The following is a 27,899-nucleotide window of genomic DNA, read 5'->3' on the forward strand; positions in this document are numbered from 1 at the left end:
ACTATGTGCTTTTGTTATTAAATAACTTGCATGGATACCCTGCTGGTGAGAGGACACTCTCCCTTTGCCAGCAGGGATGTCACAGTCTTGGCGACTGGTCACAGCGCAGCAGTAAGAAGCCGTTGCCTTTGGGCTGAGCTCTCTGGAAGCCTTGCTGGTGATGCTTGATGGGGGCTCCTTAAAGCCCCCCTCCGCCCCACCCCACGTGGAACTGTTCCAAATGCTTCTGAGGCATCCCTGACTGCGGAAGGCGAGTGAGCGACTTGCCACTGGTCAGCCATGGCGGAGCATTTGGAGCTGCTGGCCGAGATGTCTGCGGTGGGCCGGATGGGCACTCAGGAGCGGCTGAAGCATGCCCAGAAGCGCCGCACGCAGCAGCTGAAGAAGTGGGCGCAGTTTGAGAAGGACGTGCAGGGCAAGAAGACCAGAGCGGAGAAGAAGAAGAAGAAGGGGAGCAGCAAGGAGAGGCGGGTGCTGTTCCCCGAGAACATCCGGCTGCTGGAGGCCGCGTGCCGCAATGACGTGGAAGAAGGTAGGAGCTGGAGCCCAGCGGCAGTGGGGAGGGGGTACAGCTTCGTGGCAGAACTCCTGGTTCACATGGTGCCCGAGCGCTGCAGCCAGCTCAGGCAGCAGGGCTGGGGAACCAGAGGGTCATGGAATTGTAGAGTTGGAAGGGAGCCTCAGGGTCATCTAGTCCAACCCCCCTGCAGTGCAGGAATCATAACTAAAGCATCAATGACAGATGGCCACCCAACCTCTTCTTAAAAATTCCCAACGAAAGAGAGTCCACAAGCTTCCCAGGGAGTCCGTTCCACTCTTGAACATCTGTTACCATCAGAAAGCTCTTCTTGACGTTAAGTTGGAAACTTTTTTCTTGTCATTTGAATCCGTTGGTTCGGGTCCTACCCTCCCAGAGCCTCAGAAAATCAGCTTGCGCCATCTTGCGTGTGACAGCCCTTCAGGTATTTGAAGATGGCTATCCTATCACCTCCCAGTCTTTCCCTTCTCCAGGCCAAACATCCCCAACTCCCTCAACAGTTCATCTTGAGGCTTGGTTTCCAGACCCTCCTCTGCACATGCTCCAGCTTGTTGAATGCCTGCCTGTCTTAGGCTGTGGCACCCAGAACTGGACACAGAACTCCAGGTGGGGTCTGACCAAGGCAGAACAGGGCGGTACTATTATTTCAGTCTCTCAGTCAGCCTTCCCCAACCTGGCATATTGGTCTGGGAATCATGAAAGTTGAAAGCATAATGAATCTGGGAGATGTGGTCTGTTTCCTGTGTTTTCCTCCCAGCTCTCTTGCCACAAGAGCTAGAAAACCTAAGAAAAATGAGGATTCTGGCAAGCCATAGGGAGTTGTGTCTCAGAGAACTTTATTCTGCTATAGCAACGTGCAAACAACAAAGACTCAAGTTGTTGTAAGCTTTTCTGTCTTTGGCTCCGGTTAGGAGCACAGTGTGTCCAGTTATAGCTGCAGAAATACAAATCAGAAATACAAATATGGCCATCTGTCATTGTATGAGCCGTTTGACAGCGGAACGGACTCCCTGGGAAGGTGGTGGACTCCTTCCTTAGAGGCTTTTAAGCAGAGGTTGGACAGCCAAATGTCAGCGATGCTTTAGTTGTGATTCCTGCATTGCAGGGGGTTGGACTAGATGACCCCAGAGGTTCCCTTCCAACCCTATAGTTCTATAATCCTAAATAGCAGTATCATTATGGTCCTCCCTTCATTCCCAAAGGCCCCATCCTTGATTTCCCTCTTTCCTTTACTGCAGTCTTTAAGTCTCTAATTTCTCTATTTCTTTACTTCCCCTTGCAATCCTTGGCCATATGATTCCCCCCCCCCTTCAAAGTGAGAAGAAGAATGGTTGTTCTTTCAGAATTCCACACTCACCCCCCTGGACTCGTCTCAGTAGTAATTCCAGTGTGGCAGCCATTGTTGACTAGAACATGTAAACATGTGAATTTCACAGAACTCGTAGACCACATTCCTGTGCGTATCCAGAGGGGCACACTTCCAGATAAGGGAGCGGAGATTCCAGTCTGTGGCTGCAATCCTAAGCACTCTTACAAGGCCTTCTCAGCTCAGTGGGATTACTTCCACGTAGACATGCATAGGATTGCGGTGTTAGTCTGTGAATCCGAAAGGCTGCTATTTCTCAGTTCTGCAGGAAACCTTCCACTTGGCTGTGAAGGTCACTGTGTGATGGCCTTGGGCAAATCATCCGGTCAGCCTGGCTTCTCTCGCAGGGCTCTTGTGATGCTACAGTGAGGAATAGAATAGTGCAGACTAGAAATGTCTAGAAAAAAAAATCAAAATCAAATTAAAAACCATTTCAATCCCAGTGATTAAAAAGGTGAAGGAAAAATGCTAGGGCTGCGATCCGAGCCTCTTGCTAGGGAGGAAGCTCCATGAAACTCTGTTGGAATTTCAGCATCAGAGCTGGCTGAAGTCCGTTGCTTCATGTTAAGAACTTAATTCATTCCGGAGGTCCGTGTTTAACCTGAAACTATTCTTAACCTGAAGCATCCCCCTCTAGCCAATGGGGCCTCCCGCTGCTGCTGTGCCGCTGCCGCACGATTTCTGTTCTCATCCTGAAGCAAAGTTCTTAACCCGAGGTACTATTTCTGGGTTAGCGGAGTCTGTAACCTGAAGCGTCTGTAACCCGAGGTACCACTGTATTTCTACTTGCGTTGCTTGTGTGCTCTAGCCTGGCTTTGAGGGGAGTCAACAATGAAAGCAGTATCTACAAGGTGAAACGAAAGAGGCTTTGGATGCTAAAAAAAGATCTAGGGGAAAGAAGCAGGTGGAAACCAGGGGGTGAGCTGCAGCCCAAGGGTTTTTTGCCCCCCAGCTTCAAGCACCCTGGTGGGGCCGCCCCTGACAAGTGATGCTGTGGGGCTGCAGGTTCGTAGCATAATCAGAAGCCATACTAATCCAAGAAGACAGTTTTTAACGAGCAACATTTGTTTGCCAGCCCATAAGATACTAAGTTCTCCCAGCAACTTACAATAGAAAATTGTGCAACAAGGGAGTTAAAGGGTGCAGGAGTTTCGGATCCCTTCAATGCTCTTTGTTCTATGCGCAAACCCCGGAAGTGTGTCTCACCTCATGCAAATCACACCTCCTCGGAAGCATCCTTTGAAAATAAAGATTGCCATGAAACAGGTGCCGAGATACACTCGGGGTAAGTTCTGTGATGTTCAGAAAGCCTTTCGTAGGATCGGCTGCTTCTGGGGATGGAGTTGCCTGATGCCTCTAGTTGTGGCTGCCCGTGATTTGCCCCAAACAGTTCTGGCGTCGTATTTTAAGGAAGATTTAAGTGTCGCTGGAGGGGCTTTAGTGGAGAGCAACAGAGGTGCTTGACATTTTTAAAAGCACGATGGTTAGTTGACCAACCTGCTGAAGAGAGGAGCAGGAATGTGGTGCATTCCCTTGCTGCCCAGCCATCCCAGGAAGTGGGATCTTCCTGGGTTCTTCAGTGGCATCTTTATCCACTGAATGATCTGTCCCCCACCAAATACCCCACTCCACTGCCTTTCTTCCCAAGCTTGCTGCCTTTCTTCTATAAGACTTGCTGGTGTGTTGCAGAAACTAGAAGCCAGACTCCTCCCGGTTGGCACTGCCAGTTTCCTCTTTCTGCCATGCCCCCCTTCCCATTCAGTGGCCTACAAGGTGGGTAGGCCGTATCCTGGCTGTGCCCGTCCATGGGGCTCCCTCCTCCCCTCTCAGTAACGCTTGAGGGAGGTTTAGAGAAATGTGGCAAGTGGAGCTTTGCAGGAAGAGGGGTCAAGCAGAGACAAAATTGCAGTTTTCACATATTTGAAAGGCTTCCACAAGGAAGCAAGTCTTCTGCAGTCACAAGCAAGAGGCTTTTCGTTTTATTTGTCCGTCTTCCCCAGCCCAGAGGATCCGCTGGTACAAATGTTAAAGACCCTAGCAAGAAAACATAAAAGTGCATGCAAAAGATGTGCTCTATTCTATCCAGAGTCTGACCATTGTTCCACCAGGTCCCAGGATTGTTGATGGGCAGCAGCTCTCCAAGATTTTGGGATGTTACCAGGCATCTGGTTGTCCGCTGAGAGCAGATGGGCCACTGCCCTGATCCAGTGGGCTCCTCTCATGAAATGCCATGGATTTGACCAGGAGCTTCTGCATGCCAAAGATGTGCTCTATTCCTTTGCAGTGAGACACACAGATGGACAGGCAGCCCCAAGAAGGTTCTGAGATTGCAGTGGGGCATGCAGGTGGAGGTAGTGTCTCAGATATTCACGCTGGAAGGCGGTGGGGGGGGGGAACCTGTGGCAGAGGACCTGTTTCCTCTGACTTGGAGGCATGTTGGTTGTGCTGCCTACCCATTTGATCTTATTTGATGCCCCAACCTCTGATCTCTGCGTGAGGAGTCTGTGCCCAGGTGACTTGTCCGGCTCTGCTGCCGGCTCCAGGCAGGGCTGCAGCTGCTCTTTTGACCAACAAACTTACTTTCCAAACGTTTGAGCTCCTAATGAATGAATCAGCAGGATGAGAACAACACATGTCAGCCCTGAGCTCAGCGAGCCTTAAATATGTGAGCATCTCTGCTGGATCAGGCCAAAAGCCTTCCTAGTCCAGTATCCTGCTTCCAGCCAGATGCCTCCAGGAAGCCCCCAGGCAGGAGCAGCACTCTTGCATTCAAAGGCAGGCTGCCTCCGAACCTGGAGGAAACGTGGAGCCAGCCTGACTAGTAGCCATTGAAAGCCTTTTCTCTCCAGGAAAGCTCAAATAGGTCACAGAACGTCTGGGCTCAGTGGATCTCCTGTTAGTGCAAAAAAAAAAAGGGTTCTAGTTTGGGACTTCTGAGCCTTGGCAGCTTTGGACACTTAGTAGTCAGTCCCCTGTGCCATGCTGTAAATTTATACTGTAAGCTCTTTGGGGCAGAGACTCACTTTTACTTGCATTGGCTGTTCAAGGGACCACATTTAGCAAAGGCACAACCTCACAGCCGACGGCACAGCTTTGATAAAAGTTAATGTGCAGATCTCTTCTCTTCCCCCCTCACCCCTGCCCTGCAATTCAGGGCTGCAAGAGCAAGAAAATGCAAGCCCAGCATGCAAGCGGTCAGTTGCCATGGTGGTGCCGAGGCGCAGCCTGTCTCTGCTGCGGCTTCTCCCTCTCTGTGTTTAGTGGCTCCCCCTCGACTTCCTACCGTGGCAGAGGGGCAGGCTGAGGAGCTTGCCGGGTTTTTGCGATTCGCTCTCGGCCTCCAACTCCTTCTGCCTTAGGCTAGCTAATGACAAAATGTGATCCTTGAATGAAAAGGCGGATGAGCTGAAAATAGAAATAATTTTAAACAGCTGGATCTGCTCAGAGTGGTCTTTGGCCGCTGGTGGAAGAACGGAGCCGATAATTACGTGTGGCTTCGGGGAAGGCTGCCAGCGTTACAGTCCTGGGGGACTGAGCTTTTGGCCTCTGCAGCCATGACCCCTCCACTGGCCCTGACCCTTTCACCTGGCTGACCCTTAGCACTTGGAGTGCCCGGCAGAATGCTGATCAGGGAGTCTCCAGGCCCAGGCCCAGACAAGACCACCCATGCTCTGTCCAGGCCGTGCCTTTTGCCCCTGGGCTCTATGTCTCCTACAGCTGCTGAGCCAACGATATCTCCATCTAAGAACCCAAATATTTCTTTTTTAATGCCCTGAAACTGACAACAGTGGCATGTATTTGTGCCCTCCCCCCTAGGTGAAAGGCTCTTGAAGCATTAATCCAGGATGTCGGGATCACATTCTGCAGCATATGTTGCAGCATTGCCCCTCCTCAGCAGGGACCTGCTGTGGTCAGGCGGCTGAGCTTAGGACTTGGGGAATGTGTGGAATGTGGAGGGCGCCACTGGCTGCGGCTTGTGGCTAAGCACATCTCATTTTAAAGCACAACGTGGGCATTTCTGTCCTTTGGCCTGGCTTTGTAAGGAGGAGCCCACAAAAAAGTCACCTGCATCTCTCCGAAGAGGCAGTTTCTCCTGCTTGCGCATCCGCGGGGTCGTTCTGCCTCTGGAGCCTGCGCTTTGCTGGGAGAGAGAAGTGGGAGAAAACCACGTTTGCCTCCGAGTGGCTAGATTGGGCTAGGTGTCACCACGGAAGACGGAGAGTTGGTCCCCCTCTGGTGCACTTTAGTCGAGAGTTGATAGGCACCTTCTGCAGCCAGATGCCATTGGTCCATCTTGCTGCTAACTGGGTCCCCTCTGCTGATCTCAGCACCAGAGATGGCTTTTCAGTTGTTTGGGCCCTGAGTCAGCACATTGAATTGGACCCCGGAAACGAACTGGCAACCAGGTCCGCTGTTTTGAAACAGGATTGATGGTCTCTCGCAGACATGAGTGGCACTTAGCAAATGCAGGAAAGCACACAGAGTGTGTGATGAAAACGGGGGGGGGGCCCCCGCTGGAAGGTTTCTGATGGCTAGCTTTTTAAAAAAGTGTGTACAAAACAGGCAGTGGTTGGGTGCGGGGAACGTGTCACGTGGGTGAGCTGTGTATGTTGACAGTGGACACATGGAGCCGCGACAGGAACAAGCTGTTCTGCCTTAGCTGTAATAACTCCTGCAAGGGAGCTGTGTGCTTGACCTTCTGTGCAGCCGAGGAGGAAGTCCTGCTCCCTTGCAGTCCTGAAGCAACAATGGGGTGGCCCCAGGGGCCCCACAGTGAGGGGCAGAGGCTCCTAAAGGCTGAAGCCCACTTGATGCTTTGCCTGCCCGCTGATGGCTGAGTGTTGAGGGCTCCGGTTAGGAACACGGGAAGCATTCGCCTGGCATAACTCCAGAGAGGGAGGCCTTAATGGAGGTGGCTTGAGGGGAGAGCCCCTGCGACAGGTGGGAATATTTGTGTGTTTGGGAACACAGGCGGTATGGGAGTTCCGTAACTAAATCATCATAGCAAGCAGGAAATGCAGGAGAAATTGCAACGGGTGATAATGCGTGACTTTCAAAACGCAAGAGGCAGAAAGTCAAATCACGACCTTGTCTTACAGTAAGAAAGAGCTGCAATCGATCTAAACTACAGTCAGTGAAGCTTCATCTTCAGGAACAGTAGTAGTGCATGTGGAATGCATTTCCTCTGAGTGATGTCTCTTGTTATGTCTGCAGAGTGTGGGCTTCCTGGCTGTCTAGTAGTGCCAGATATAGGGTGGGGGAAAGAGCAGGCAGCTCTGTTGTGGCATCGTGGAGTTGGGGGAGACCTTATGGACCATCTAGCGCACCCCTCCCCCCCCTTAGCAAGAAATCCAGAGCATCAGCATCCCCAAGAGATGGCTTGTCCTGCCTCTACTTGAAGACCCCCAGCCAGGGAGAGCCCACCACCCTAGGCAACTGGTTGCCTTTCTGAACTGTTCTCTTCCCACGAAGAAGTCTGTCCTCATGTGTTCACCCGAAACAGATCTAGTCCTGCTTGGCCAGCAAGAACAATGGGGTCCTTCATACCCTCACTGCTGCAAACTCTCACAACGTTGAGTCCCAAATACACAAAACAACATTAAAAATTATTTAACGAAACAATATCTTTAAACAGATGAAGGATGCCTTAAAACATCACAACTACAGCATTACAAGATACCGAGATGAAGCATTGCAAATGAAAATCGAATGCAAAAATGCAATGAAAGTCCATGTTGTAAAGCGGCCTGATTAGGAACAAAACAAAACAAAACAAAACAAAACAAAACACCCTCTTAAATGCCTGAAAGGAAATCACATGTTACAAACCTCATTAGCGGCTGAGCAAAACCGCTGGGTGTAGAGGCTGCACCCTCAACCTCTCTCCACACTCCTGTTTCACAAAGCACATCCTTGCCTGCTGCCCCCCCCGGCCCCCACATGCCAGTCTCTCTCAGCCATTCCCATCAGCCACCCCCATAACGCAGTTAATCCCCAGCCAACCACTTGGCGCAAAGGGAATGTCTAGTCCGTGAAGAATCCCTGGCAGCGCTAAGCATCGTTTACAGCCAGCACATTTCCCCACTTCTGTCTCTGAAGCAAGAAGCCAACTCAAGATGCATCATGAACACCCCTTCCTTGTCACTCGCCCAGGTAGGGCCTGACTCTGGACCAGTCCAGTCTCAGACTGGTATTAAGTGACGTTGCAACACAGAGGAACCTTACAGACCGGATTCCCTCTCTGAGCAGTGAGGAAAAACCCAGTGCCAGTTACCATCCAATAATAATGGACCGCTCACTTTCTCCTGCTGGATAATAATCCAACTATATGAACATGAAGTGTGTGTGTGTGGGGGGGTGCCTTTAGCCTCACAGTGACCCCGAAGGGGTGACACCCACCCCAACTGAGCTGCTTCTCTGCAGTGGGCCTTATGCAGTCTGGGCATGTGTGATTTAGCTGAGATTCCTGCATTGCAGGGGGTTGGACTAGATGGCCCTTGGGACCCTTCCAGCTCTGCTGTTCTAGGATTCTGTGAGTCATACCTAAGGGAAGTGGGATGATTCTGGAAGGTGGCCCAGGACACACTCTGAAGGCACCTGAGACAGCAGGCCGAACTTTCCTTTGGTCCCCTTGAGATGCAATTGATGAAGAGGAATTGGCCTGATGGGGTTTTCATGCTGCGTGGCTGCTGAGTCCATATAACCCCTCCCTTGTGCCATCTTGTGCTCTCACTGTTGCTTCAGTGCCCCTCTTGCCGCTCTGTGTTTGATCCGCTCGACGCTTCTTGGGCTCCCACTGAACACCCTCCTGAGTAGGAGGCTGACTCAATATTGACTGCATCCCCTTGGTGCATAAACAGGGCCTGTTCTTGTTGCCTCCATAGGTGTTTCCCCTCTGCCTCGGGGTTTCTGGCAAGTTTCTGTTGGCAGGGAGAGGTTCCTGGCAGGGAGACAGCAGGTGTTTTCATAAGGGGTTGGGGCTGGAAAACACACCCCTCGCCCTTGGACCGCATCCAGCTTCTTAGGTGTGCACAAAGGCTCGTGGTTTGGCTTCAGCCCTCTCTCTGGGGACCTTTTTGCACTTGAGAAAACCTCCTGCCACCCAAACTCTCCCCGTGCTGCTCTCAAGACTAGCTTCCTTCTCGCTGGCCTTGATTTCCTGGATCTCTGGCTCACTTGGGTTTGTCAGGCTCTTGAGCCTTCAAGGTGCACAGGAAATGTGGAACAATTTGCTGCTTTTTTTGCTTGGCTGGATATTGGTAGTGACAATGGCCTCTAAATAATGCATTCGGGGTTTGGAGAACAGACATGGTTGCCGTTGTTCACCCTCGGACCCATTGCAGTGCTTGGGACTCCTGGGTGACCCTGCCGGGAGGGACACTTCCAGAGCCAGCTGCTGAGGTGGTGGCAGGGAGGACTGGTTTAGCTGTACACTTCAGACAGGTAGACTTCAGACAGGTAGACTCTTGAAGGAGTCCGTCCCACTGTCTTGCCATCAAAGTTCTTCCTGTTGTTGAGTCGGAATCTCCTTTCTTGTAACTTGAATGGATTGGTTTGAATCTTACCCTCTGGAGCAGGAGAAAACAAGCTTGCTCCATTTCCCATGGGACAACCCTTCAGATATCGGAAGATGGCTATCATATCGGGAGGTTGTGGACTCTCCTTCCTTGAAGGTTTTTAAGCAAGAGGTTGGATGGCCATCTGTCATGGTTGCTTTAGCTGAGATTCCTGCTTTGCAGGGATTTGGAGTGGATGGCCCTCGCGGTCGCTTAAACTCTAAGATTCTGTGATTCCATCTCCTCTCAGTCACCTCTTATCCAGGCTGAACATCCCCAACTCCCTCAACCATTTCCCTTGGTCATCTTCTTCGCTATCTTCTGCATGTCTTCCAGCTCCTTGCGCCTGTGGCACCAGCTCTGGGACTGTTCATGTGACTATTTGCCCAGGGGTAACAACAGAGTGAGAGAAAGGCTCCTGCTTGTACAAGTGGGTGCCCCCCCCCACAGTATCAGCTTTATGTACCTTTCCATTAAAAAAAAAAAAGCTCAAGGCAGTTTGCAGTCTCTTTCAGATTGAGGGGAGCACGTGTCGTGGGTGCTGAAATTGTGATTGGGTGCTGAAGCTGCGATTGGCTGAACAGGCTTTGGTGGTGACACTGGCACTGAGGGCTTCTGGGTTGGCATTGACCCATGCCAGTGGTGGTTCCCTAGCGAGACAAGTCTGTCTCCCAACTTTAGTAACTTTCAGGAGGAATTGCAAAACAGTCCTGTTGGCCTAGGCATTTGATGGCCAAAGGGCAGCGTTCCTGGCAACTCTGAAATTATTGGTTGAGAGCATGTGTTTAGAACATTTTAAACTTCTTGAAAGTTTCTAACTGGTTTTGATTCCCCCCCTTTAATGTTTTTTGTCATTGTTGTGTCTGCCGCCCTGGACTCTCTTGAGAGGAAAACAAGAAATAGATTGAAATAATAATAATAATAAAAATAAAAATACTGGGAGGAGACAAGTCACAGCATGGCCAAGCGGGGATTTCAGCCCTGGTCTCCCAGGTCCTAGTCCAGCGCTCTAACCACTGGGTCATACTTGGGGTTCCTGCAAGACTAGATAACTCCTTTGGGTCTCTTCTGGCTCCAAGGGGGATGCCGGTGTTCCTGTCCTGTCCCCCTGTTGCCCTTATCCATTTATTGGCCGTGATCTGCCATCTGGGAAAGCAGAAGGGTGTGTGTGTTGCGGCATTTGCTGGGTATGAAACCACACACCCAGTTTGCCCAGAGTGACTCTGGAGCTAAGTGAGATTTCTTAGGGAGACCACAAAGAATTGTGTCTGGGCCCTTTTGCTCTTGACCTGCCTCTCCCCAAATCATTTGCAGCTCACGTTCTCCAGGGTTTGCGGTGGTTAGCATGAGAGATTCTTCTTCTTCTTTTTGCTAAAACAAAACACACACACACACACACACACACACACACACCCTCTTGGGTTTTAGGTCTGATTTTTTTAATTGCATCTGACTGTTTAATTTAAGCGACCAGCCAATTTAAGCGACGTTGAGGTCACACAGCGCAGATTATTGTTCCATCCTGCAGGGCAACACAGACAAAATCGTTTCTCATTCAATAGCAATCAAAGCCCCGGTGGGGGAGTCACGTGGCTCCTTCCTGGCCATGCTGTGACCCTCCTGACGTGAGCGAGGTCCTGCCTGGGGTCACAGTGGGGCAGGCTCTCCGGATGAACGCTGCAGCCAGCCAGCCTGCCTGCCTGTGGCAAGTCAGGCCTCTGTTGGGGCTGGGGGAGGTCAGAGGCCCCCAAAGGCTCTCGGTAGCCTGCCTTGTTCCAGACCCTTGCTTGAGAAAAGTTCCCCTCCCTCTCTCATAACACTAGAACCCGTGAAAGGCAATCGTAAACTTTGTACACCAGTGTAAAAGATTACGATTAGCTGTGATCTATCCAGGGTTTGTGTGTGTGTCTGGCTTTATCTCATTTGCAAAGGTATCATGATGCTAGCCCAGGCATAGGCAAACTCGGCTCTCCAGATGTTTTGGGACTACAACTCCCATCATCCCTGACCACTGGTCCTGTTAGCTAGGGATGATGGGAGTTGTAGTCCCTAAACATCTGGAGGGCTGAGTTTGCCTATGCCTTCGCTAGCCATATTCAAAATGTAATTAAGAATAATACTTAACACAAATGATAAAACATGGTGGCAAATTTGGAGTTTGATAAAATATATATATTTATTCGTGCAAGGGGGGGCGTGTTGGACCAGATGACCCTTGGGGTCTCTTCCAACTCTACAATTCTACGATTCTATGATATTATATAATGTACCGAGTCTACCACTTTTGATACATAACAAAAAAAAAATTTGAATCCCTTTTCAAAGGCAGCTCTGAAAGTATGGAGTGATGTGGGCACCTATATCAACTCCTTCGATCTCTCCATGGAAAGCCTTACGTACTGCATGCACTTTCTTATGCGACAGGGAGAGATCGTGTTGTTCAAAAATGGAGAGAGAGAGAAAGGTCTTTATTATATGCTAATTTATTTGGAAATGCTTCACCTGCTCCTCTCCTCAGATGCTACACTTTCCCAGCCTGCTGTGGGCTGGCAGAGGGCATGCCCAGCCTCACCCAGGTGACTCTCGAGGCCCCTTCGCAGCTCTGTGGAGCCAAGGAGGCGGTGGGGCTGCCGTGCATTGCTGCTGCCGGGATGTAACCCTCAAGTCAGCCTGCCTGCCCCATGTCAGCCTGTGCGGGAGAAGGGGGAGCATTGTTCATCCTCGCGCCCCCCCCCCCCCCCGTGGGCTGCCCACTCCCTCACTCCTGGTTTTGTTTTGGTCAAGGTGAGGGCTTAATTCAGTTCTTTAGTGATATGCATCTTAAGCCTGGTATGTTTCCTGACACCCACGCTAAACACCTGTCCTTGCCCAGGCTCCACCCCAGCTGGAGGCTCCAGTTACGCCAGTTCAAAGGATGTGGCTGCTGTCTTTGAGCCAACTATAAACAGTCGACAACTTGCGGTGTCAAGGGGGCCTGGGTTACAAACCTGGGCCAGGCCAGGCCAAGGTGTTAACCTACTTACTCAACCTGGCTGACTTGAGTGGCTTGCCTGCTTCACCTCGGCTGCTCCCGGGACTGTTGATGCGCTTCGGTGCCAGAGGTGTTTGTGGTCACTACCGCTCGCTCTTGGTTACGTCATGTGGGAATGCGATTCCTCCCAAGCGCAGGGAAGAGCCTTAAAGGAGTTGTTGTTGTTCAGTCGTGTCCGACTCTTCGTGACCCCATGGACCAGAGCACGCCAGGCACCCCTATCCTGCACTGCCTCCTGCAGTTTGGCCAAACTCATGCCAGCCGCTTCAAGAACACTGTCCAACCATCTCATCCTCTGTCGCCCCCTTCTCCTTGTGCCCTCCATCTTTGCCACCATCAGGGTCTTTTCCAGGGAGTCTTCTCTTCTCATGAGGTGGCCATATAATGTAACTTAGATTATATGGCCACCTCATGAGAACTATAATGTAACTTAAATCGAAAACTGTCTTTTAGAAAGATTTTTCCACCAAAAGCATTTTATTGTAAAAAAATCAATTTAAATTAAAAAAAATCTGATTTAAATTTTAAAAACCTGATTTATTTATTTATTTTTATCCACCCTGGTCCCTGGTCCCTTCCCAGCAGTGGGAGCCAGTTTTGTGCCACTCAAGAGGGGGCAGTCAGTCTCATCCTGACTCCTGTATGTGGTGAGTGAGGACCCTGTTGCAATGGTATTGGTTAATAAAGATCACTCTTAATAGCCGCCTTGCTTTCCATTAGAACTCTGGTCTAGTCTCTGTCTTTGCTGCGCAGGCAGGGGTTTCAAAATAACGTCCTGCTGAGCTTCAGGATTCCACCCGGAATCGAACCCTTTATCTAGATAACCCTTATAAAATTCTTACAACACACAATTTGTGCAAAATGATCAGCACATTCTCAAAACGATGTGTGGATTATACAGGGGGAGGTGGTGTTTCTCTTTCTATCCTTGCCCCCTCTTGTTCCCTTTGGCTCCCTGACCCAGTCTGGGCTCCCCCCTCCTGCTTGTCTAAAAAGGGTCTTTTGTTTCTTGCAGTTCGCCAGTTCCTCCAGAGTGGCCTCAGTCCCAATTTGTACAACGAAGATGGCCTCACTGCCTTGCACCAGGTGAGCCCAGGGCCTGCTTTCCACGTTCCCCACCTGCCTCTCGCCATCAGGGTATAAAGGGCCTGGCATGATCATAGGATCATAGACTTTTATGGCCTCTCTGCTCTGCTCACCCCCCCCCCCCACTTGCTGCCCCCCCCCCGCCCGTTTGGGCAACGCAGTAGCAGCCTGCAGTGCCAAATGGCCAAAGTAATTTCCTTCTGCTGATCCTTCGCATGCTGTGAACTCTTGTTGAAAAATGTGCCCCGCTGAGCCTTTAATCCCAGCCCTCGCTTGCAAAATGAAGTGGTTGTTGGGGGGGGGGGCGGAGGTTGGACAGGGCAAGGTGGGAATTCCTTCTGTGCAGACAGGCGGTTGCCATCCCTTCTCCCCTCTTGGGTAATGGATTTCCTAGGAGGAATGTTCATTGTCGCCCAGCCGTATTTCGGAAGCTGTCCTCCTCCTAGCAATGGAAGGGGGAAAGGGAGAAGTCTGAGTTCCGCAGCTTCTTTCCCTGCCTATATCCTTCCTTGGCTGCGGTGTGTGTGTGTGTGTGTGTGTGTGTGTGTGTGTAATAGGAGGCAGAAACCTCTGTATCTCTCAGTTTGTGCTAGGTGGGAATCTGCCCCCTTCTCCACCCAAGAACAGACTCCATGAATGATATGGAGCAATCTGCTCTGCGGGGTGGTCCTTGCTTGGGGGGTGGAGGCAGCTTCCCGTTTCCTAAGCTGTCATTTGTGCCCTCCCCTTTTTTTGACCATCCTCTTTCAATTATAACCCCCACCCCCCATTTTTTTTAAACAGTTGCATTTTATAAACATGGAAATCAGAACGGTGTTAGAGTTCCTCTTTAAGATTCCTGCTTCCTGTTCAAAGAAGAAAAAGAGAGCAAGTTTTCAGACCCAAAGGATGCAAATTTGGGCCTGCCTGGAGGTGGCGCTTGTGAGCAGGAGCGCCAGTGGTTAGAGGAGGGTCTGCCTGGCTATGTAAAGGGGAATAAGTTTGTGTGCAGCCGGGAGGTGTATTCCCTCTTGGCTTTTTGGCATAATACATACAGTTGCAAACTCAGTTTCCTTTAACACGCTGTTCTGGCACGGAGTCTTTCACACACGGAGGCTTTTGGTTTCATGGGGCCCTTGAGCTTCCACTGCAGCACCTTCTCTGATCCTGATGGGGTCCTTGCCCTGAGCAGAGAACCAAACCCGTAAATCCTGCAGCTCCAGCCAGGCTCTCTCTGTGCGTGGCTGGCATTCCGTTTCCAGGATGCCAAATGAGTTGCGGCTTGACAAACCGGGTGAATTTGCTCTGAAATTCAGCAGCCTGGTTATGAGGCTTAGCGGGTTTTATCCTGGCTGAGGGGCAGCCCTGGTAAAAAGCTCTTGTGCTCAGAATCGTAGAATTGGAAGGGACCCTGATGGTCATCCAGCCCAGCCCCCTAAAGCATCCATGACAGATGGCCCACCCATCCTCTGCTTAAAGACCTCCAGCTTCCTCAGCTCAGGCTGTGTGTGGTGCATCTCCCGTGGGGGAGCCTGCGAGAGGGATCCTGGATCTGTCCCTGTTGTGTGAAAGTGATGCCCCGTGGGGTGGGAAGGGCCAAGGGGGTTGAAGGAGGGGGGCGCTCTCAGTTGGGCAGAAGCCACACTTCCTGAATTGCTGCTCCTGGAGGGGAGCGGGGTGTGTTTTGAGGGCAAGCGAAGCTCCCCAGCGAGAGCCCCTCTGCTCTGCCTTGGTCTCATGCCTCTTCTCCCCTTCCCCCCAGTGCTGCATTGACGACTACAGGGACATTGTGCAGCTGCTGCTGGAAGCCGGGGCCGATGTCAACGCCTGCGACAGTGAGCTCTGGACCCCCCTGCATGCCGCCGCCACCTGTGGGCACCTGCATCTGGTGGAGCTGCTCATTGACAAGTAAGGGCCATGAAGGAGACCCTCCAGGGCCAGGGGATGGGCCCCTGCTTGGGCATCTCTGGAGGGCCCCTGAGAAGGGGCCGTGCTTTGAAACCCTGAGCGGGGAGGCCCTTGCGCTAGTCCAGCGTAGCAACCTGCCTGGTGTAGGACTTCGGGGAGGGTCTCCTTGCGAGCCGGAGGCGCAGTGGGGCTTTGTGGAGGCTGCTCAGCTTCCCCGCCTAACAACTGACACACGGGGGAGCACAGCAGCCACCGCTTGAGCCTCAACTGAGCAGCCTCCACAAACTCCCGCTGTGCCTCTGGCTTGCGAGGAGACCCCATAGCATCCTTGGGCTCTGGGGAGGGTCTCCTCGCAAGACACCCGTGGTTTCTGACCCCACACGTGTTTGCAATCGCATGCAAGTTGGGAGTTGTAGCGGTCTCTTTCTCTTCTTTCTCCCCCGGGATGCCTCCCATCTCTAAGCTGTTACCAGGATCCGGGCATCCTTGCGACCCACTGCACTCGCTTTGGGAGGCAGCCTGCCCCTCCTCCCCATGGCATCATTACCAGGCTCCTCACCTCACCTGGAATTGAGGTCATGTTCTTGGGCTGCGCTGCAATTGTTTTGGATCTCACTTGTAGGCCTGTAAATATTTAACAGGCTTGCATTGTTGCTCAAGTGAGCAAGACTTCCGCCCCGCCAATGAGAGAGCTTTCTGCAGAAATCTGTAGCAGTCTTCTCCCATGGGCGAAAGGCCCTTCCGCCTTGTGGCAGAGAGTTCCCCAGCTGCTGTGCCTTGAGTTGCGGGTCTCCCTGCCTGGTGAGCGCCCCGTATCCTTTGCCTCATGTACATGTGCTCCAGCCCTCGCTGCTGCGATGAAGAGAGGCTTAGACAGGAGGGAGCATGAAGGAAACGGTTGCAGATTGCGAATGGGGGATAGGTAGAAATGGGGGAGATGGCCTTGCTTCCTCAAAAACAGCAGCTTGTGAGAACTGGATGTGGTCATCCTAGGTGGGCCATCGGCCTGATCCAGCAAGCCGTTGTTGCTGCTTTATATTTTAAAGAACAAATCTCAAAGCGATTTACAACACATTAAAGCATCAAATAAAACAATACAGAATAAAAGACATTCAAGCTTCATGGGAAATATTTCAAATCCTACTCTGAGTGGCTTTTTGCATCCAGATATCTCCACGTGGTCTCAGTTGGACCTGTCGCTAAACACGCCTGGGGAATTTCTAGCACTGAACAGCACTTTCAGCTTCTGGGGGAGCTGCCTCACTTTTTTGGGGGGGGGGTTGGTGGTGGTGGCAGAAAATGTAGGCGATGCATTAATTTTGTTGGTGACAAGAATGCAAAACAAGCCAGCACATTCTCTTATTTTAAAGTTCTTACGTTATGATGCTGCTGTCGATAGCTGGCCTTGTCCCTCGAGGTTCCAGGACCTCTCCTCTTCTCCGCTGCTCCCTTTTGACTCCAGGGTGGCCTTGAGGGGGGCTCAGCACCCCCTTCCTTGAGGCTGCAGGGCCCTTGCAGGAGGGAGAGGCAGGGTGCTGTCGGGGAGCAGGATCCCGTTTCAGCCGAGGGCGAGGAGGAAACCCAATCTGCCGCGCTCTCCGAAGAGGACCCACAAAGCATGTTTTCCTAGTGCGCTGCCTGCCTGCTCCAGAACAGAAATAACTCCTTGTATCTGTTACACAACCAAGAGTTGGACCGTGCCATCGGCAGTGGCACCGGGCACGGCAGAGGGACGCTTGCTCGCTTGCTGGCTTGCTAGCCTGCCTGCCAACCGCTTCTCCACCCCTTCTTCCTCTCCTCCTCCAGAGGCGCCAACCTGCTGGCCGTCAACTCGGATGGGAACATGCCGTACGACCTCTGTGAGGACGACGCCACGTTGGACTACCTTGAAACAGCCATGGCCGACCAAGGTGGGTCCTCTCCTCTCGGGCCATTCGTAAGTAGCAGGGAGAACTTTCTGACGGCAAGAGCCGTTCAACGGACTCCCTCGGAAGGGGGTGGTCTCTCCTTCCTTGGAGGTTTCTCAGCAGAGGTTGAATGGGGGGGGCATCTGTCATGGATGCTTTAGCTGCGGTTCCTGCATTGCAGGGGGTTGGGCTAGATGACCCTCGGGATCCCTTCCAACTCTTAATTTCAAGAGTGTTTTACCAGGGCTGCTGTTGTAGTGCAACAGCATCTGGGGGGGCCACAGGTGGCACAGAGGGGGCTAGCGGTGCCCACTAGCCAGGATGGGTGGTGCTGACAATGCCAAGGTTGCAGGTTTGATCTTTGCATGGGACAGCTGCCTCTTCCTGCCTTGTGGGGGTTGGACTAGATGACCCTCAGGTCCCTTCCAGCTCCACAGTTTTATGGTTCTGCTCAGCCTCCACAGCTGGAGGAAGCAATGCTGGTTGCTGGAAACTGCAATAGGGGAGAAGAAATAATAATAATAATAATAATAATAATAATAATAATAATAATAATAATGCTCTGGTTATCTCCCGCTTGGACTACTGCAATGCGCTCTATGTGGGGCTACCTTTGAAGGTGACCCGGAAACTGCAATTAATCCAAAATGCGGCAGCTAGACTGGTGACTGGGAGTGGCCGCCGGGACCACATAACACCGGTCCTGAGAGATCTGCATTGGCTCCCAGTACGTTTCCGAGCACAATTCAAAGTGTTGGTGCTGACCTTTAAAGCCCTAAACGGCCTCGGTCCTGTATACCTGAAGGAGCGTCTCCACCCCCATCATTTAGCCCGGACACTGAGATCCAGCGCCGAGGGCCTTCTGGCGGTTCCCTCCCTGCGAGAAGCAAAGCTACAGGGAACCAGGCAGAGGGCCTTCTCGGTAGTGGCGCCCGCCCTGTGGAACGCCCTCCCGTCACAGGTCAGGGAAATAAACAACTACCTGACATTCAGAAAAAACCTGAAGGCAGCCCTTTTTAGGGAAGTTTTTAATGTTTGATATTTTTGTATTTGATTTCTGTTGGAAGCCGCCCAGAGTGGCTGGGGAAATCCAGCCAGATGGGCGGGGTACAAATAATAAATATTATTATTATTATTATTAATTTATTATTTGTACCCCGCCCATCTGGCTGGGTTTCCCCAGCCACTCTGGGTGGCTTCCAACAAAGATTAAAAATACTCTAGTGCTCAGGTTCTGCTCGCTGGTTTCCCGCAAGAACATGGGCCAGGGGCCTGATCCAGCAGGCTCTTCTGGTGTTCTTAAGGAGCAGCTGGAGCCCTGGTGGAGGACGTGCCTCTGGGCAGGTCCTCGGTGCCCCTGCCGCAGAGGAGCTGCCCTGCTTCCTCCTCCCAGCGCAGTGTCCCCTTGCTTTCCAGTCATCATCTTCCTCTCCATCCCTAGGTATAACTCAGGACACCATTGAGGAGGCCCGTTCCGCTGTGGAGCGTGCCATGGTGGACGACATCCGCCGGCTGGTGAAGGAAGGGGTGGACCTGAATACGCCGCTGGACCACAGCGCCACCCTGGTGAGATGGGTGCGCAGGCCCCGGCTTTGAGGCGGGCGGTGGGAATGGAGACGTCTGCCCCACATCTTGCTCTAAGTGCTGGCATCTCCTTTCCCTCCACAAAGACCCTGGGCCTGGCGGTTTCTCTGGCCTCTCTTTCAAGGGAAGGATGGCAGGATATGTAAGATTTAGGGCCACCTGAAGGGCACCATCCCAGCCCACAAAATGCAGGCCAGTGAGTCTGCCTGATCTGTTCTTTGACTGCATCTGCTGCTCCAAAGAAGAGGGAGACGTCTCAGGTGGTGTTGAGCTCCATGCCTGTCCTGCTGAAGTCAGGAAAGCTTTTCACTTACTTCCTTATTTCCTAAAATTTATACACAACCTGATTGGTTAAAAAAAAAAAAATAGAACACCTCAAAGCGGTTTGTGAAAAAGATAAAACAATAAAATTACCAATGAGAAAAATCAACAACAATAACATAAAGCTTTCAAAAATTAAAAACAGCAGTAGACCAAAGAGCAGATTAAAACTCGCACCAGCTTTCTGAACATCCAAGTAGGCTTGTATGAACAAGAATGTTCTTGGCAGGTGCCGGAAAGGGAATAGCGAAGGCCCCTGCCTGGCGTCAATAGGCAGGGAGTTCCAAAGATTGAGTTCTTACCAGTGTGGAGCAGCTACTATGTGGCGCCTGCAAATCCACCGTGAAATGGATTTGAGCATCTCTGTGGGATTAAGGCAGCGGACGGGCCATCCCACCCAGGTCTTCCCCAACCGAAGCCGCAGCTCAGGCTGAATTGGTGGGACGTGGATTCTGTGCATGCCTCCGCGTCCTCCCTCCGAGGGCCCTGCCTTGCCCGTTCCTCACTGCCCTCTCTGCCCCGCAGCTGCACATCGCCTCTGCCAACGGCTACCTGGAGGCAGCCGAGCTGCTGCTGGAGCACAAAGCCAGCATGAGCGCCAAGGACGACGACGGCTGGCAGCCCCTCCACGCGGCCGCTTGCTGGGGCCAGGTGAGTGCCACGGGACTCCGGAAGGAGGAAGGGGAGGCCGGTGCCCTTGCAGAAGCAGCCTTGCCATGGGGAGCAGCTGACTGTGGCAGGCGCTCCTCCAGGGAAAGGTGCTGCCCCCCAGGGGCCAAGGCCGCTCTTTGCAGCCTTTTCCCGGCAGATCGTTGACCATCGTAATCCCATTAATCTGAGTCCGTCTAGAGACCAGATGGTTCTGGTGATCCCCTGCTCAGTTCGATAAGCCAGGGATTTCCAAAGGCAGCTGGCGGTAATGCAAGCAATTAGCCAGCCGTTCCGGGCATTGGCAGTGGCCGTCGTGGGTACGGGAGCTCTGCAGGAGGGTTCTGGCGCTGTTTGCTACAGCAACCCCCAACCCTGGGGAAGCCATGGGCAGGTCCAGGGTCTGCAAGGCCAGTGCTCTGCAGGGGGAGGATGGGCGGAGCTGAACAGACTGCAGGAAAAGTTTCTAATAATAATAATAATAATAATAATAATAATAATAATAATAATAATAATAATAATAATAATAATATATTATGTATACCCCACCCATCTGGCTGGGTTTCCCCAGCCACTTTGGGCAGCTTCCAACGAAACATTAAAATACAATAGTCCGTCAAACATTAAAAGCTTCCCTAAACAGGGCTGCCTTCAGATGTCTTCTTAAAAGTCAGATAGTTGTTTATTTCTTTGACATCTGGTGGGAGGGCGTTCCACAGGTAGGGTGCCACTGCCGAGAAGGCCCTCTGCCTGGTTCCCTGTAACTTGGCTTCTCGCAGTGAGGGAACCGGCAGAAGGCCCTCGGAGCTGGACCTCAGTGTCTGGGCTGGACGATGGGAGTGGAGACGCTCCTTCAGGGATACTGGACCAAGGCTGTTTAGGGCTTTAAAGGTCGGCACCAAAACTTTGAATTGTGCTCAGAAACGTACTGGGAGCCACTGTAAGTCCAAGGGGTGGGGAAGGTTTTACAGGTAAGTTGACTCTTTTCCAGTGACCTGAAAGAGTGCCAGGAAACAGGAGAAGGTTGAAGCTGCAAGGATGACATTTGGGAGAAGGTTAGGGAAGACTCTTAAGGGCTCTGAGACTCATATCTGCCATTCTGGAAGGGAGCAGGAAGCAGCCCCCTCCCCCTCCAGGGGCAGATGCTGAATGCATTTCTAAAGTAAGAACACCGGAAGCTGCCTTAGCCTGTTGATCCATCTAACTCAGTATTGCTTTCACTGACTGGCAGCGGTCCCCCCAAGGCTTCAGAGACGGAGTCTGAATGCAGCTTAAATGTTGGAAATGCAGGGCAGGTAAAAGAAAGTCCTTCTTCATGCAGCACCCAGTTAAACTCTGGAACTCCCTCCCACATGAGTCCGGGATGGCCACCAACCTAGGTGTCTTCAAAAGAGGATGAGGCAGATTCATGGAGGAGGAGGAAGAGAGGGCTGTCAATGGCTTCTAGCCAGGATAGCTCTGCTCTGCTTCCACGGCTGGAGGCAGCAGTGCTTCTGAATCCCATTTCTGGAAACCCCAGGAGGGGAGAGTTTCTCTGGTGCTCAGATCCTGCTTGTGGGCTTCCCATTGGAGCTATGAGAACAGGATGCTGGACTAGATGGCAGGGGCGTAGGGAGTGGGTCACCCCAGGTTCCATAATGGAGGGGGTGACAAATTATCAAGGAACAATTACTGCCCTACTAGGTCTTATCTTACTATACTAGGGATTATATAGCTATATATGAAATTTCATGCATATTGGTTAATATCTTGACCCTCCTCCACCAAAATAGCTGTTCACTTGGCTGTTTTCCTATGTTGTGAAGGCTGAAATTTCAGTTCAGTGGAACACTTACTGTTCCCAACCCTAACCCTGTGGAAAGCCATCTAATTAGACTTTAATTTGATTTTGAGATCTTTTTAGGAGGTAATTTAATTATTGTTTGATTTTATACCAATGTTATGTATCTGATGTTAGCCACCCCGAGCCGGACTTCGGCCAGGGAGGGCGGGATATAAATAAAAGGTTTTATTATTATTATTACTTGTTATTATTCCTTTGTAAGAAAATATGAAATAACGTAAAACAATTTTTGCGGGGGGGATCAGTGGGGGGGTTGACAAGAAATTTTCCGCACCGGGTACCACCTGACCTTCCTACGCCTCTGCTAGATGGGCCGTTGTCCTGATCCAGCAGACTCTCCTTATGTTCATATGTGAGGCAGCATTCCTCTGATAGCCAGAGGTATCAATTGCCCTCACCTTCCTGCCTTGCTGGTGAACTTCCTGGGAGCCCCTGGCTGGCCGCTAGTGAGGAGACAGAACGAGGTGGACCTTGGAGCGGCTGTCTCACCCTGTCACAGCCTCCTTCCTTCGCTAAAACCTCTTCTCTCCTGCTGGCAGATTCACCTGGTGGAGCTGTTGGTGGCTCACGGAGCAGATCTCAATGGCAAGTCGGTGCTGGATGAGACCCCGCTTGGTGAGTAGGTTGGGGTGTGTGTTTGTATCAGAACTGGGGCAGCTGCTTTGGCTTCCTGGGTCCAGGCCTGTTTTATTTCAGGGGCTGTTGACGCTGACGGCTGCGGTGCAAATGGCGAATAGTTTTCAAGGCCAAGAGAACAAGGACCGTGCTTCTTTTTGCTACTCCACCCCTTCCCAGGGCAGAGTCTTTTCCTGCTTACCTGGGGCCGGGCAGTGGTGGTTGCACTCTGGGAAATCCTTAGTGCAAACCTCAGCGGGGAGAATCGCATCTTATCGCATCTTATGCCTTCTGCCAGTGTGCAATTTGGGGGCAGGGCTGTAGCTCAGCAGCAGAGCCTCTGCCTTGGGTGTCTGCATGCAGGAGGTGCCATGTTCAGTCCCCAAGGGCATCTCCAAGTAGGGCTGAGAGAGACGCCTGCCTGGAACCCTGGAGCAGCTGCTGCCAGCCCGTGTAGGCAATACTGAGCTAGATGGACCCATGGTCTGACTCAGGGCAATCCTAATTACATCGTACACGGGGTTTCAATTCCAAGGATTCTGTGTACACTCAAATATTGTGCATGCCTAAACCCTTGAACTATCTTGCAGCTACTGGATGAGGCAGAGAGAGAGAGAGAGAGAGAGAGCACATTCCCAGCACTCCCAGAGCTGATGTGCTGAGTGGGCCATACTGGCAAGTAAGGGAGATCTTAAAAGCTCCTTTGTGTGGGTCCACTTGGGTTACGCAGCTGCAAAAAGAGCTTTTAAACTGTCTGCCTCTCTCTCTGGGCAAGGCCCACTCAGCACAATGGCACTGGAAGTACAGGAATGCTCTGAGGAGATATCGCGGGAACTCGGGCGGCCCTGCGAGATCTCGCAAGAGCACCCAGGAATTGGTGCCCTGAGTGGGCCTTGCTCCTCCCACCCCAAGCAGGGCAAAGAGCACCCCAAGCGGAAACCCAGCAGAGAAAGAGCTTCCAGGCTCTCTCCCTTGCTTGGATTTAACTTGTACAATTTCAGCCGGTCCCTCTTCAACCGTGCACATAAGCAGAATTTGGTATTTAAGGTCTTCTCTAATTTTTTTTAAAGTCTCTAGTCCTTCTGACTAGAGGAAAATGTGAACACGTGTGATAGTGTCTGTCTAGATCTCGGAAGGGAGGGCGCTGCTGTACTGGGCTTGCCGTGCTGTGTCCTTGCTGCTGGGCAGAGGCTCCAGGTTAGGCAAAGGTGATGGAGGGAAGAAGGGTCTGGTGAAGAATGCCCCCCACCCCGGTCCCTGACTCTCGCCTTTCCTCTTCCTGCCAGACGTGTGTGCCGACGAAGAAGTGCGGGCCAAACTCATGGAGCTGAAGCACAAGCACGACGCCATCATGAAGTCCCACGAGAAGCACAAGTCCCTGCTGCAGCGGCGCACCTCCAGCGCCGGAAGCCGAGGGTATGGCGTGTGGTGGGGGCTCAATATGTGGGGACCAGAAGGAGGAAGAGGAGTGAGAGGATAGCCGTCTTCAAGTAGCTGGAGATGGAGCAAGCTTGTTTTCTGGTGCTCCGGAGGGAAGGGTCCGAAACAGTGGGCTCAAATGAGAAGAAAGGAGATTCCGAGTTTAGGAGGAACTTTCTGGCTGTGTATGCTGTTTGACAGTGGAAGGTGTGGACTCTCCTTCCTGGGAGGTTTTTAAACAGAGGTTGGAGAGCCAGTGTGGTGTAGTGGCTAGGAGCTGTAGACTTGTAATCTGGTGAACCGGGTTCAATTCCCCGCTCCTCCACATGCAGCTGCTGGGTGACCTTGGGCTAGTCACACTTTTCTGAAGTCTCTCAGCCCCGCTCACCTCACAGAGGGTTTGTTGTGGGGGAGGAAGGGAAAGGAGATTGTGAGCCGCTTTGAGACTCCTTCGGGTAGTGATGAAGCTTCTTCTTCTTCTTCTTCTTCTTCTTCTTCTTCTTCTTCTTCTTCTTCTTCTTCTTCCTCTTCTCCTGTGATTCCTGCATTGCAGGGGGTGGGACCAGACTCTCAGGGTCCCTTCTATGAATTTATGAGTGGGGAGGTGGAGCAAAACCTCTCTGGAGGCTCTCTTTGCTTTGGGGGGCTTGTGCAGAAGCGGTCCTCACCCCCTCCCCTCCCCTCCCCTCTTTCTCTCCCTCTCCAGGAAGGTGGTGAGGCGAGTGAGTGTGACAGAGCGCAGCAACCTCTACCGCAAGGAGCACGAGAAGGAGGCCATCGTCTGGCAGCAGCAGGCCGAGCAGCGGGAGAGCGAAGGGGAGGACGAGGACAGGCAGACGGACGCTGAGCTCCAGCCACATGTCTTGGTGAGGGGGGAGGAGCTTAGCCCCCGCCCTTTTGGCTCTCAACAGCCATGCTGCTCTGCTGGGACCCCTTGTAATAACACACCCCATTTCTTTGCCTCTTCCAACAACCCCCCCCCCATCAGAAAACGAAGCAGCTCTACCTTCTTATTGGCTCCAGCTTTAGTTTCAGTTTAATTGGAGGGCTTATTTTTTTAATTGCATTTCTTCACCACCTTTTTCTTCCAAGGAGCTCGCGGTGGTGTGTCTGATTCTCCTCCCCCCTATTTTATCCTCACAACAACCCTGTGGTGTAGGCTGGGCTTGAGAGGCTGGCCCAGGGTCGCCGAGTCAGCTTTGTGGCTGAGTGGGGATTCGAACCCTGGCCTCGCAGGTCGTAGTCTTGCACTCTAACCACTACACCACACTGGCGCTCACTGGCCCGAGACTGGTTTGGCACCCTCTTTGAAGTCTAAGGAGAAAGGAAACGTGCTACGAAAGTCTACCTCCCAGGGAAGCAAAGAGACAGCCCAGATATATCTGCCCTGAAGGATGAGCAGCAGGGAGTTTCCCGGTCCAGAAAAGGGCGACCAAGGGGGTGTGAAGAAAGGTTGCAGCACTTGGGAATTGTTCATGACACAGAGAAAGTGGAGAGGGAAGCTTTTTCTCGCCCTCTCGTAACCCCCAAACTCATGGACATCCAATGAAGCTGGACGCTGGGAGATTCAGGGCAGATAAAAGGAAGTCCTTCTCCTTTCACACAGCACAGGATTAAACTGTGGAACTCCCTGCCACAGGAGGCAGGGGTGGCCACCAACCTAGATGGCTTTAAAAGAGGATGAGACAAATCCATGGAGGAGGAGGAGGAGAGGGTTGTTGATGGCTGCTAGCCAGGATGGCTCAGCTCTGCCTCTACCGTCAGAGGCAGCCATGCTCCCGAATCCCAGTTGCTGGAAATCGCAGGAGGGGAGAGGATTGCTCTTGAGCTCAAATCCTGCTTGCTGGTTTCCCATTGGGGCATCTGGTTGGCCGCTGAGAGAGCAGGATGCTGGACTAAATGGGCCCCCGTTGGCCCGATCCATCAGTCCGGTTCTTTATAAAAATAATATTATTTTATTCTTTTTTTCCATATAAAAAGTTACATTTGTTCCTCAACAATTATGCTCCATCAAAACAACACAACAAAACTAGTGACTTCCCGCTTGCCCAATGTCAATGTTTATAACCCAAATTACATACAGTTCTGTTCTGTCTTATCTAATTTCATCCTAAAATATTTTTTAATATGTTCTGCTATTTTCTTAGACTTCAAACCCCACTGGGGTCTTCGGATATGGGGAATAACTTTTTATATAGGCTAGAAAGGGTTTTCTTTAAAAGATTCTTTAAAATAGGAGTATAGCATCTAGATCAAGGGAAGTAATAGTAGCACTGTATTCCGCTCTGGTCAGACCTCACCTGGAATACTGTGTCCAGTTCTGGGCACCACAGTTCAAGAAGGATACTGACAAGCTGGAACGTGTCCAGAGGAGGGCAACCAAAATGGTCAAAGGCCTGGAAACGATGCCTTATGAGGAACGGCTTAGGGAGCTGGGTATGTTTAGTCTGGAGAAGAGAAGGTTAAGGGGTGATATGATAGCCATGATCAAATATATAAAAGGATGTCATATAGAGGAGGGTGAAAGGTTGTTTTCTGCTGCTCCAGAGAAGCGGACACGGGGCAATGGATTCAAACTACAAGAAAGAAGATTCCACCTAAACATTAGGAAGAACTTCCTGACAGTGAGAGCTGTTGGACAGTGGAATTTGCTGCCAAGGAGTGTGGTGGAGTCTCCTTCTTTGGAGGTCTTTAAGCGGAGGCTTGACAGCCATCTGTCAGGAATGCTTTGATGGTGTTTCCTGCTTGGCAGGGGGCTGGACTGGATGGCCCTTGTGGTCTCTTCCAACTCTAGGATTCTATGATTCTAAATTTGTATCTTTTATCAGTGCTGTCAATTTTGCCACTTCTGCATCTTCCCAGATTTGCACCAGCCATTCTTCCCTTGAGGGTGTCCTCTCCTCCTTCCATTTCTGAGCGTAGAAAATCCTTGCTTCTGTCGTCACATCCATAAATACCGTTGACGCTTCCTTGGGCTTCTGCTGTCTAGCTTCCCCAGCAGGAAGGATTCTGGTCTCTTGGGAAAAGTCACTTAACATTTTCCCTTTGTCTGTCCGTGGCGTCTGTCCTTGCACCCTGCGGCGGTGGTGGGGAGGAGGTGCCATGGCTTCTGTGTCCGGCTTCATCCTTCCTCTCTCTGTCCTGGCAGGATGCTGAGCCGGCGGTCGTGGAGCCGGGGGAGCAGCTGTCCGAGAGCAACGGCTCGGCCCACCCCAAGCACCTCTACTCCAAGCGCCTTGACCGCAGCGTCTCCTACCAGATGGCCACGCAGGACGAGCTGGCGGCCGGGCTCAGCAAGGAGAAGGCGCGGCACACCCTGGCCGACCTGAAGCGACAGCGGGCCGCCGCCAAGCTGCAGAGGCCCCACGCGGAGGACTTTTCGCTGGGCCCTGGTGAGGCCCCAATCCTGGACTCGGAGCACAACTCTGTGTACTTCACGGCGGCCAGCGGGGACCCCCCGCTCCTCAAACTGACCGCCCCGGCGGAGGAGACTCCGGTGGAGAAGAAGCGTTGCTGTCGGCTGATGTGAGCATGGAGGGAGGCTCTCTCCTTCCTCCTCCTCCTCCTCGGCACCCTTTGAACCAGGCCTTGCGCCCCTCCTGGCTGCGCCTGGTGGGTGCCCGCGCCTCTGGAGCTTGGATGCAGCAGCCTAAGCCAGCTGCTCCCCATGGGCTTGTCTGCGGGAGAGGCAGCACCCTAGCCCGACGGAAAATCCGAGCTCCCCGCGGTCGCCGGTGCAGAAATGTCACCTGCCAAACTACAGTTCCCTGCGTGTTGGTCTCTGGAACGCTGCAATGCATGCTAGGATGTGCAGTCCCAAGGGAACGGCTTCTCTGTGTTGGAAGGAGGCAGCTGTCGGGCAGCTTGAGTGCTCTTGTCAGTTCTGAAGGTAGAGTCCCTGTGCTGCTGTCCTGGCAGATCTCGGGGACGACGAGCAAGGAGATTCTGGAGGAGGCCAGGTTTTGTGGGAAAGGGGGACACACGGAGTGAGGGGACCTGTGTGCACCTCTGCAGGATCCGGTTTGCTCGAAATTATGCTGAATGTTCTCTGCGGAGTTTTCTGAAATGAGCTGAAGCGGGTGGGTTGGGTGTTACAAG

At 52.1% G+C, this 27,899-nt stretch overlaps 1 protein-coding gene across 1 annotated transcript; it reads left to right on the forward strand.

Moving 5' to 3' along the window:
- Positions 1-55: 55 nt before the first annotated feature.
- Positions 56-27,899, forward strand: PPP1R16A (protein phosphatase 1 regulatory subunit 16A). Its single transcript, XM_033156032.1, has 10 exons — positions 56-532; positions 13,507-13,577; positions 15,319-15,464; positions 17,271-17,374; positions 18,813-18,937; positions 19,802-19,927; positions 22,307-22,382; positions 23,669-23,798; positions 24,508-24,667; positions 26,950-27,899. The coding sequence occupies exons 1-10, from the start codon at positions 280-282 to the stop codon at positions 27,328-27,330; spliced, it is 1,572 nt and encodes a 523-aa protein (XP_033011923.1). The 5' UTR covers positions 56-279; the 3' UTR covers positions 27,331-27,899.

This window comes from Lacerta agilis, chromosome 7 (genome assembly GCF_009819535.1).
Source record: "Lacerta agilis isolate rLacAgi1 chromosome 7, rLacAgi1.pri, whole genome shotgun sequence".
NCBI lineage: Eukaryota > Metazoa > Chordata > Lepidosauria > Squamata > Lacertidae > Lacerta > Lacerta agilis.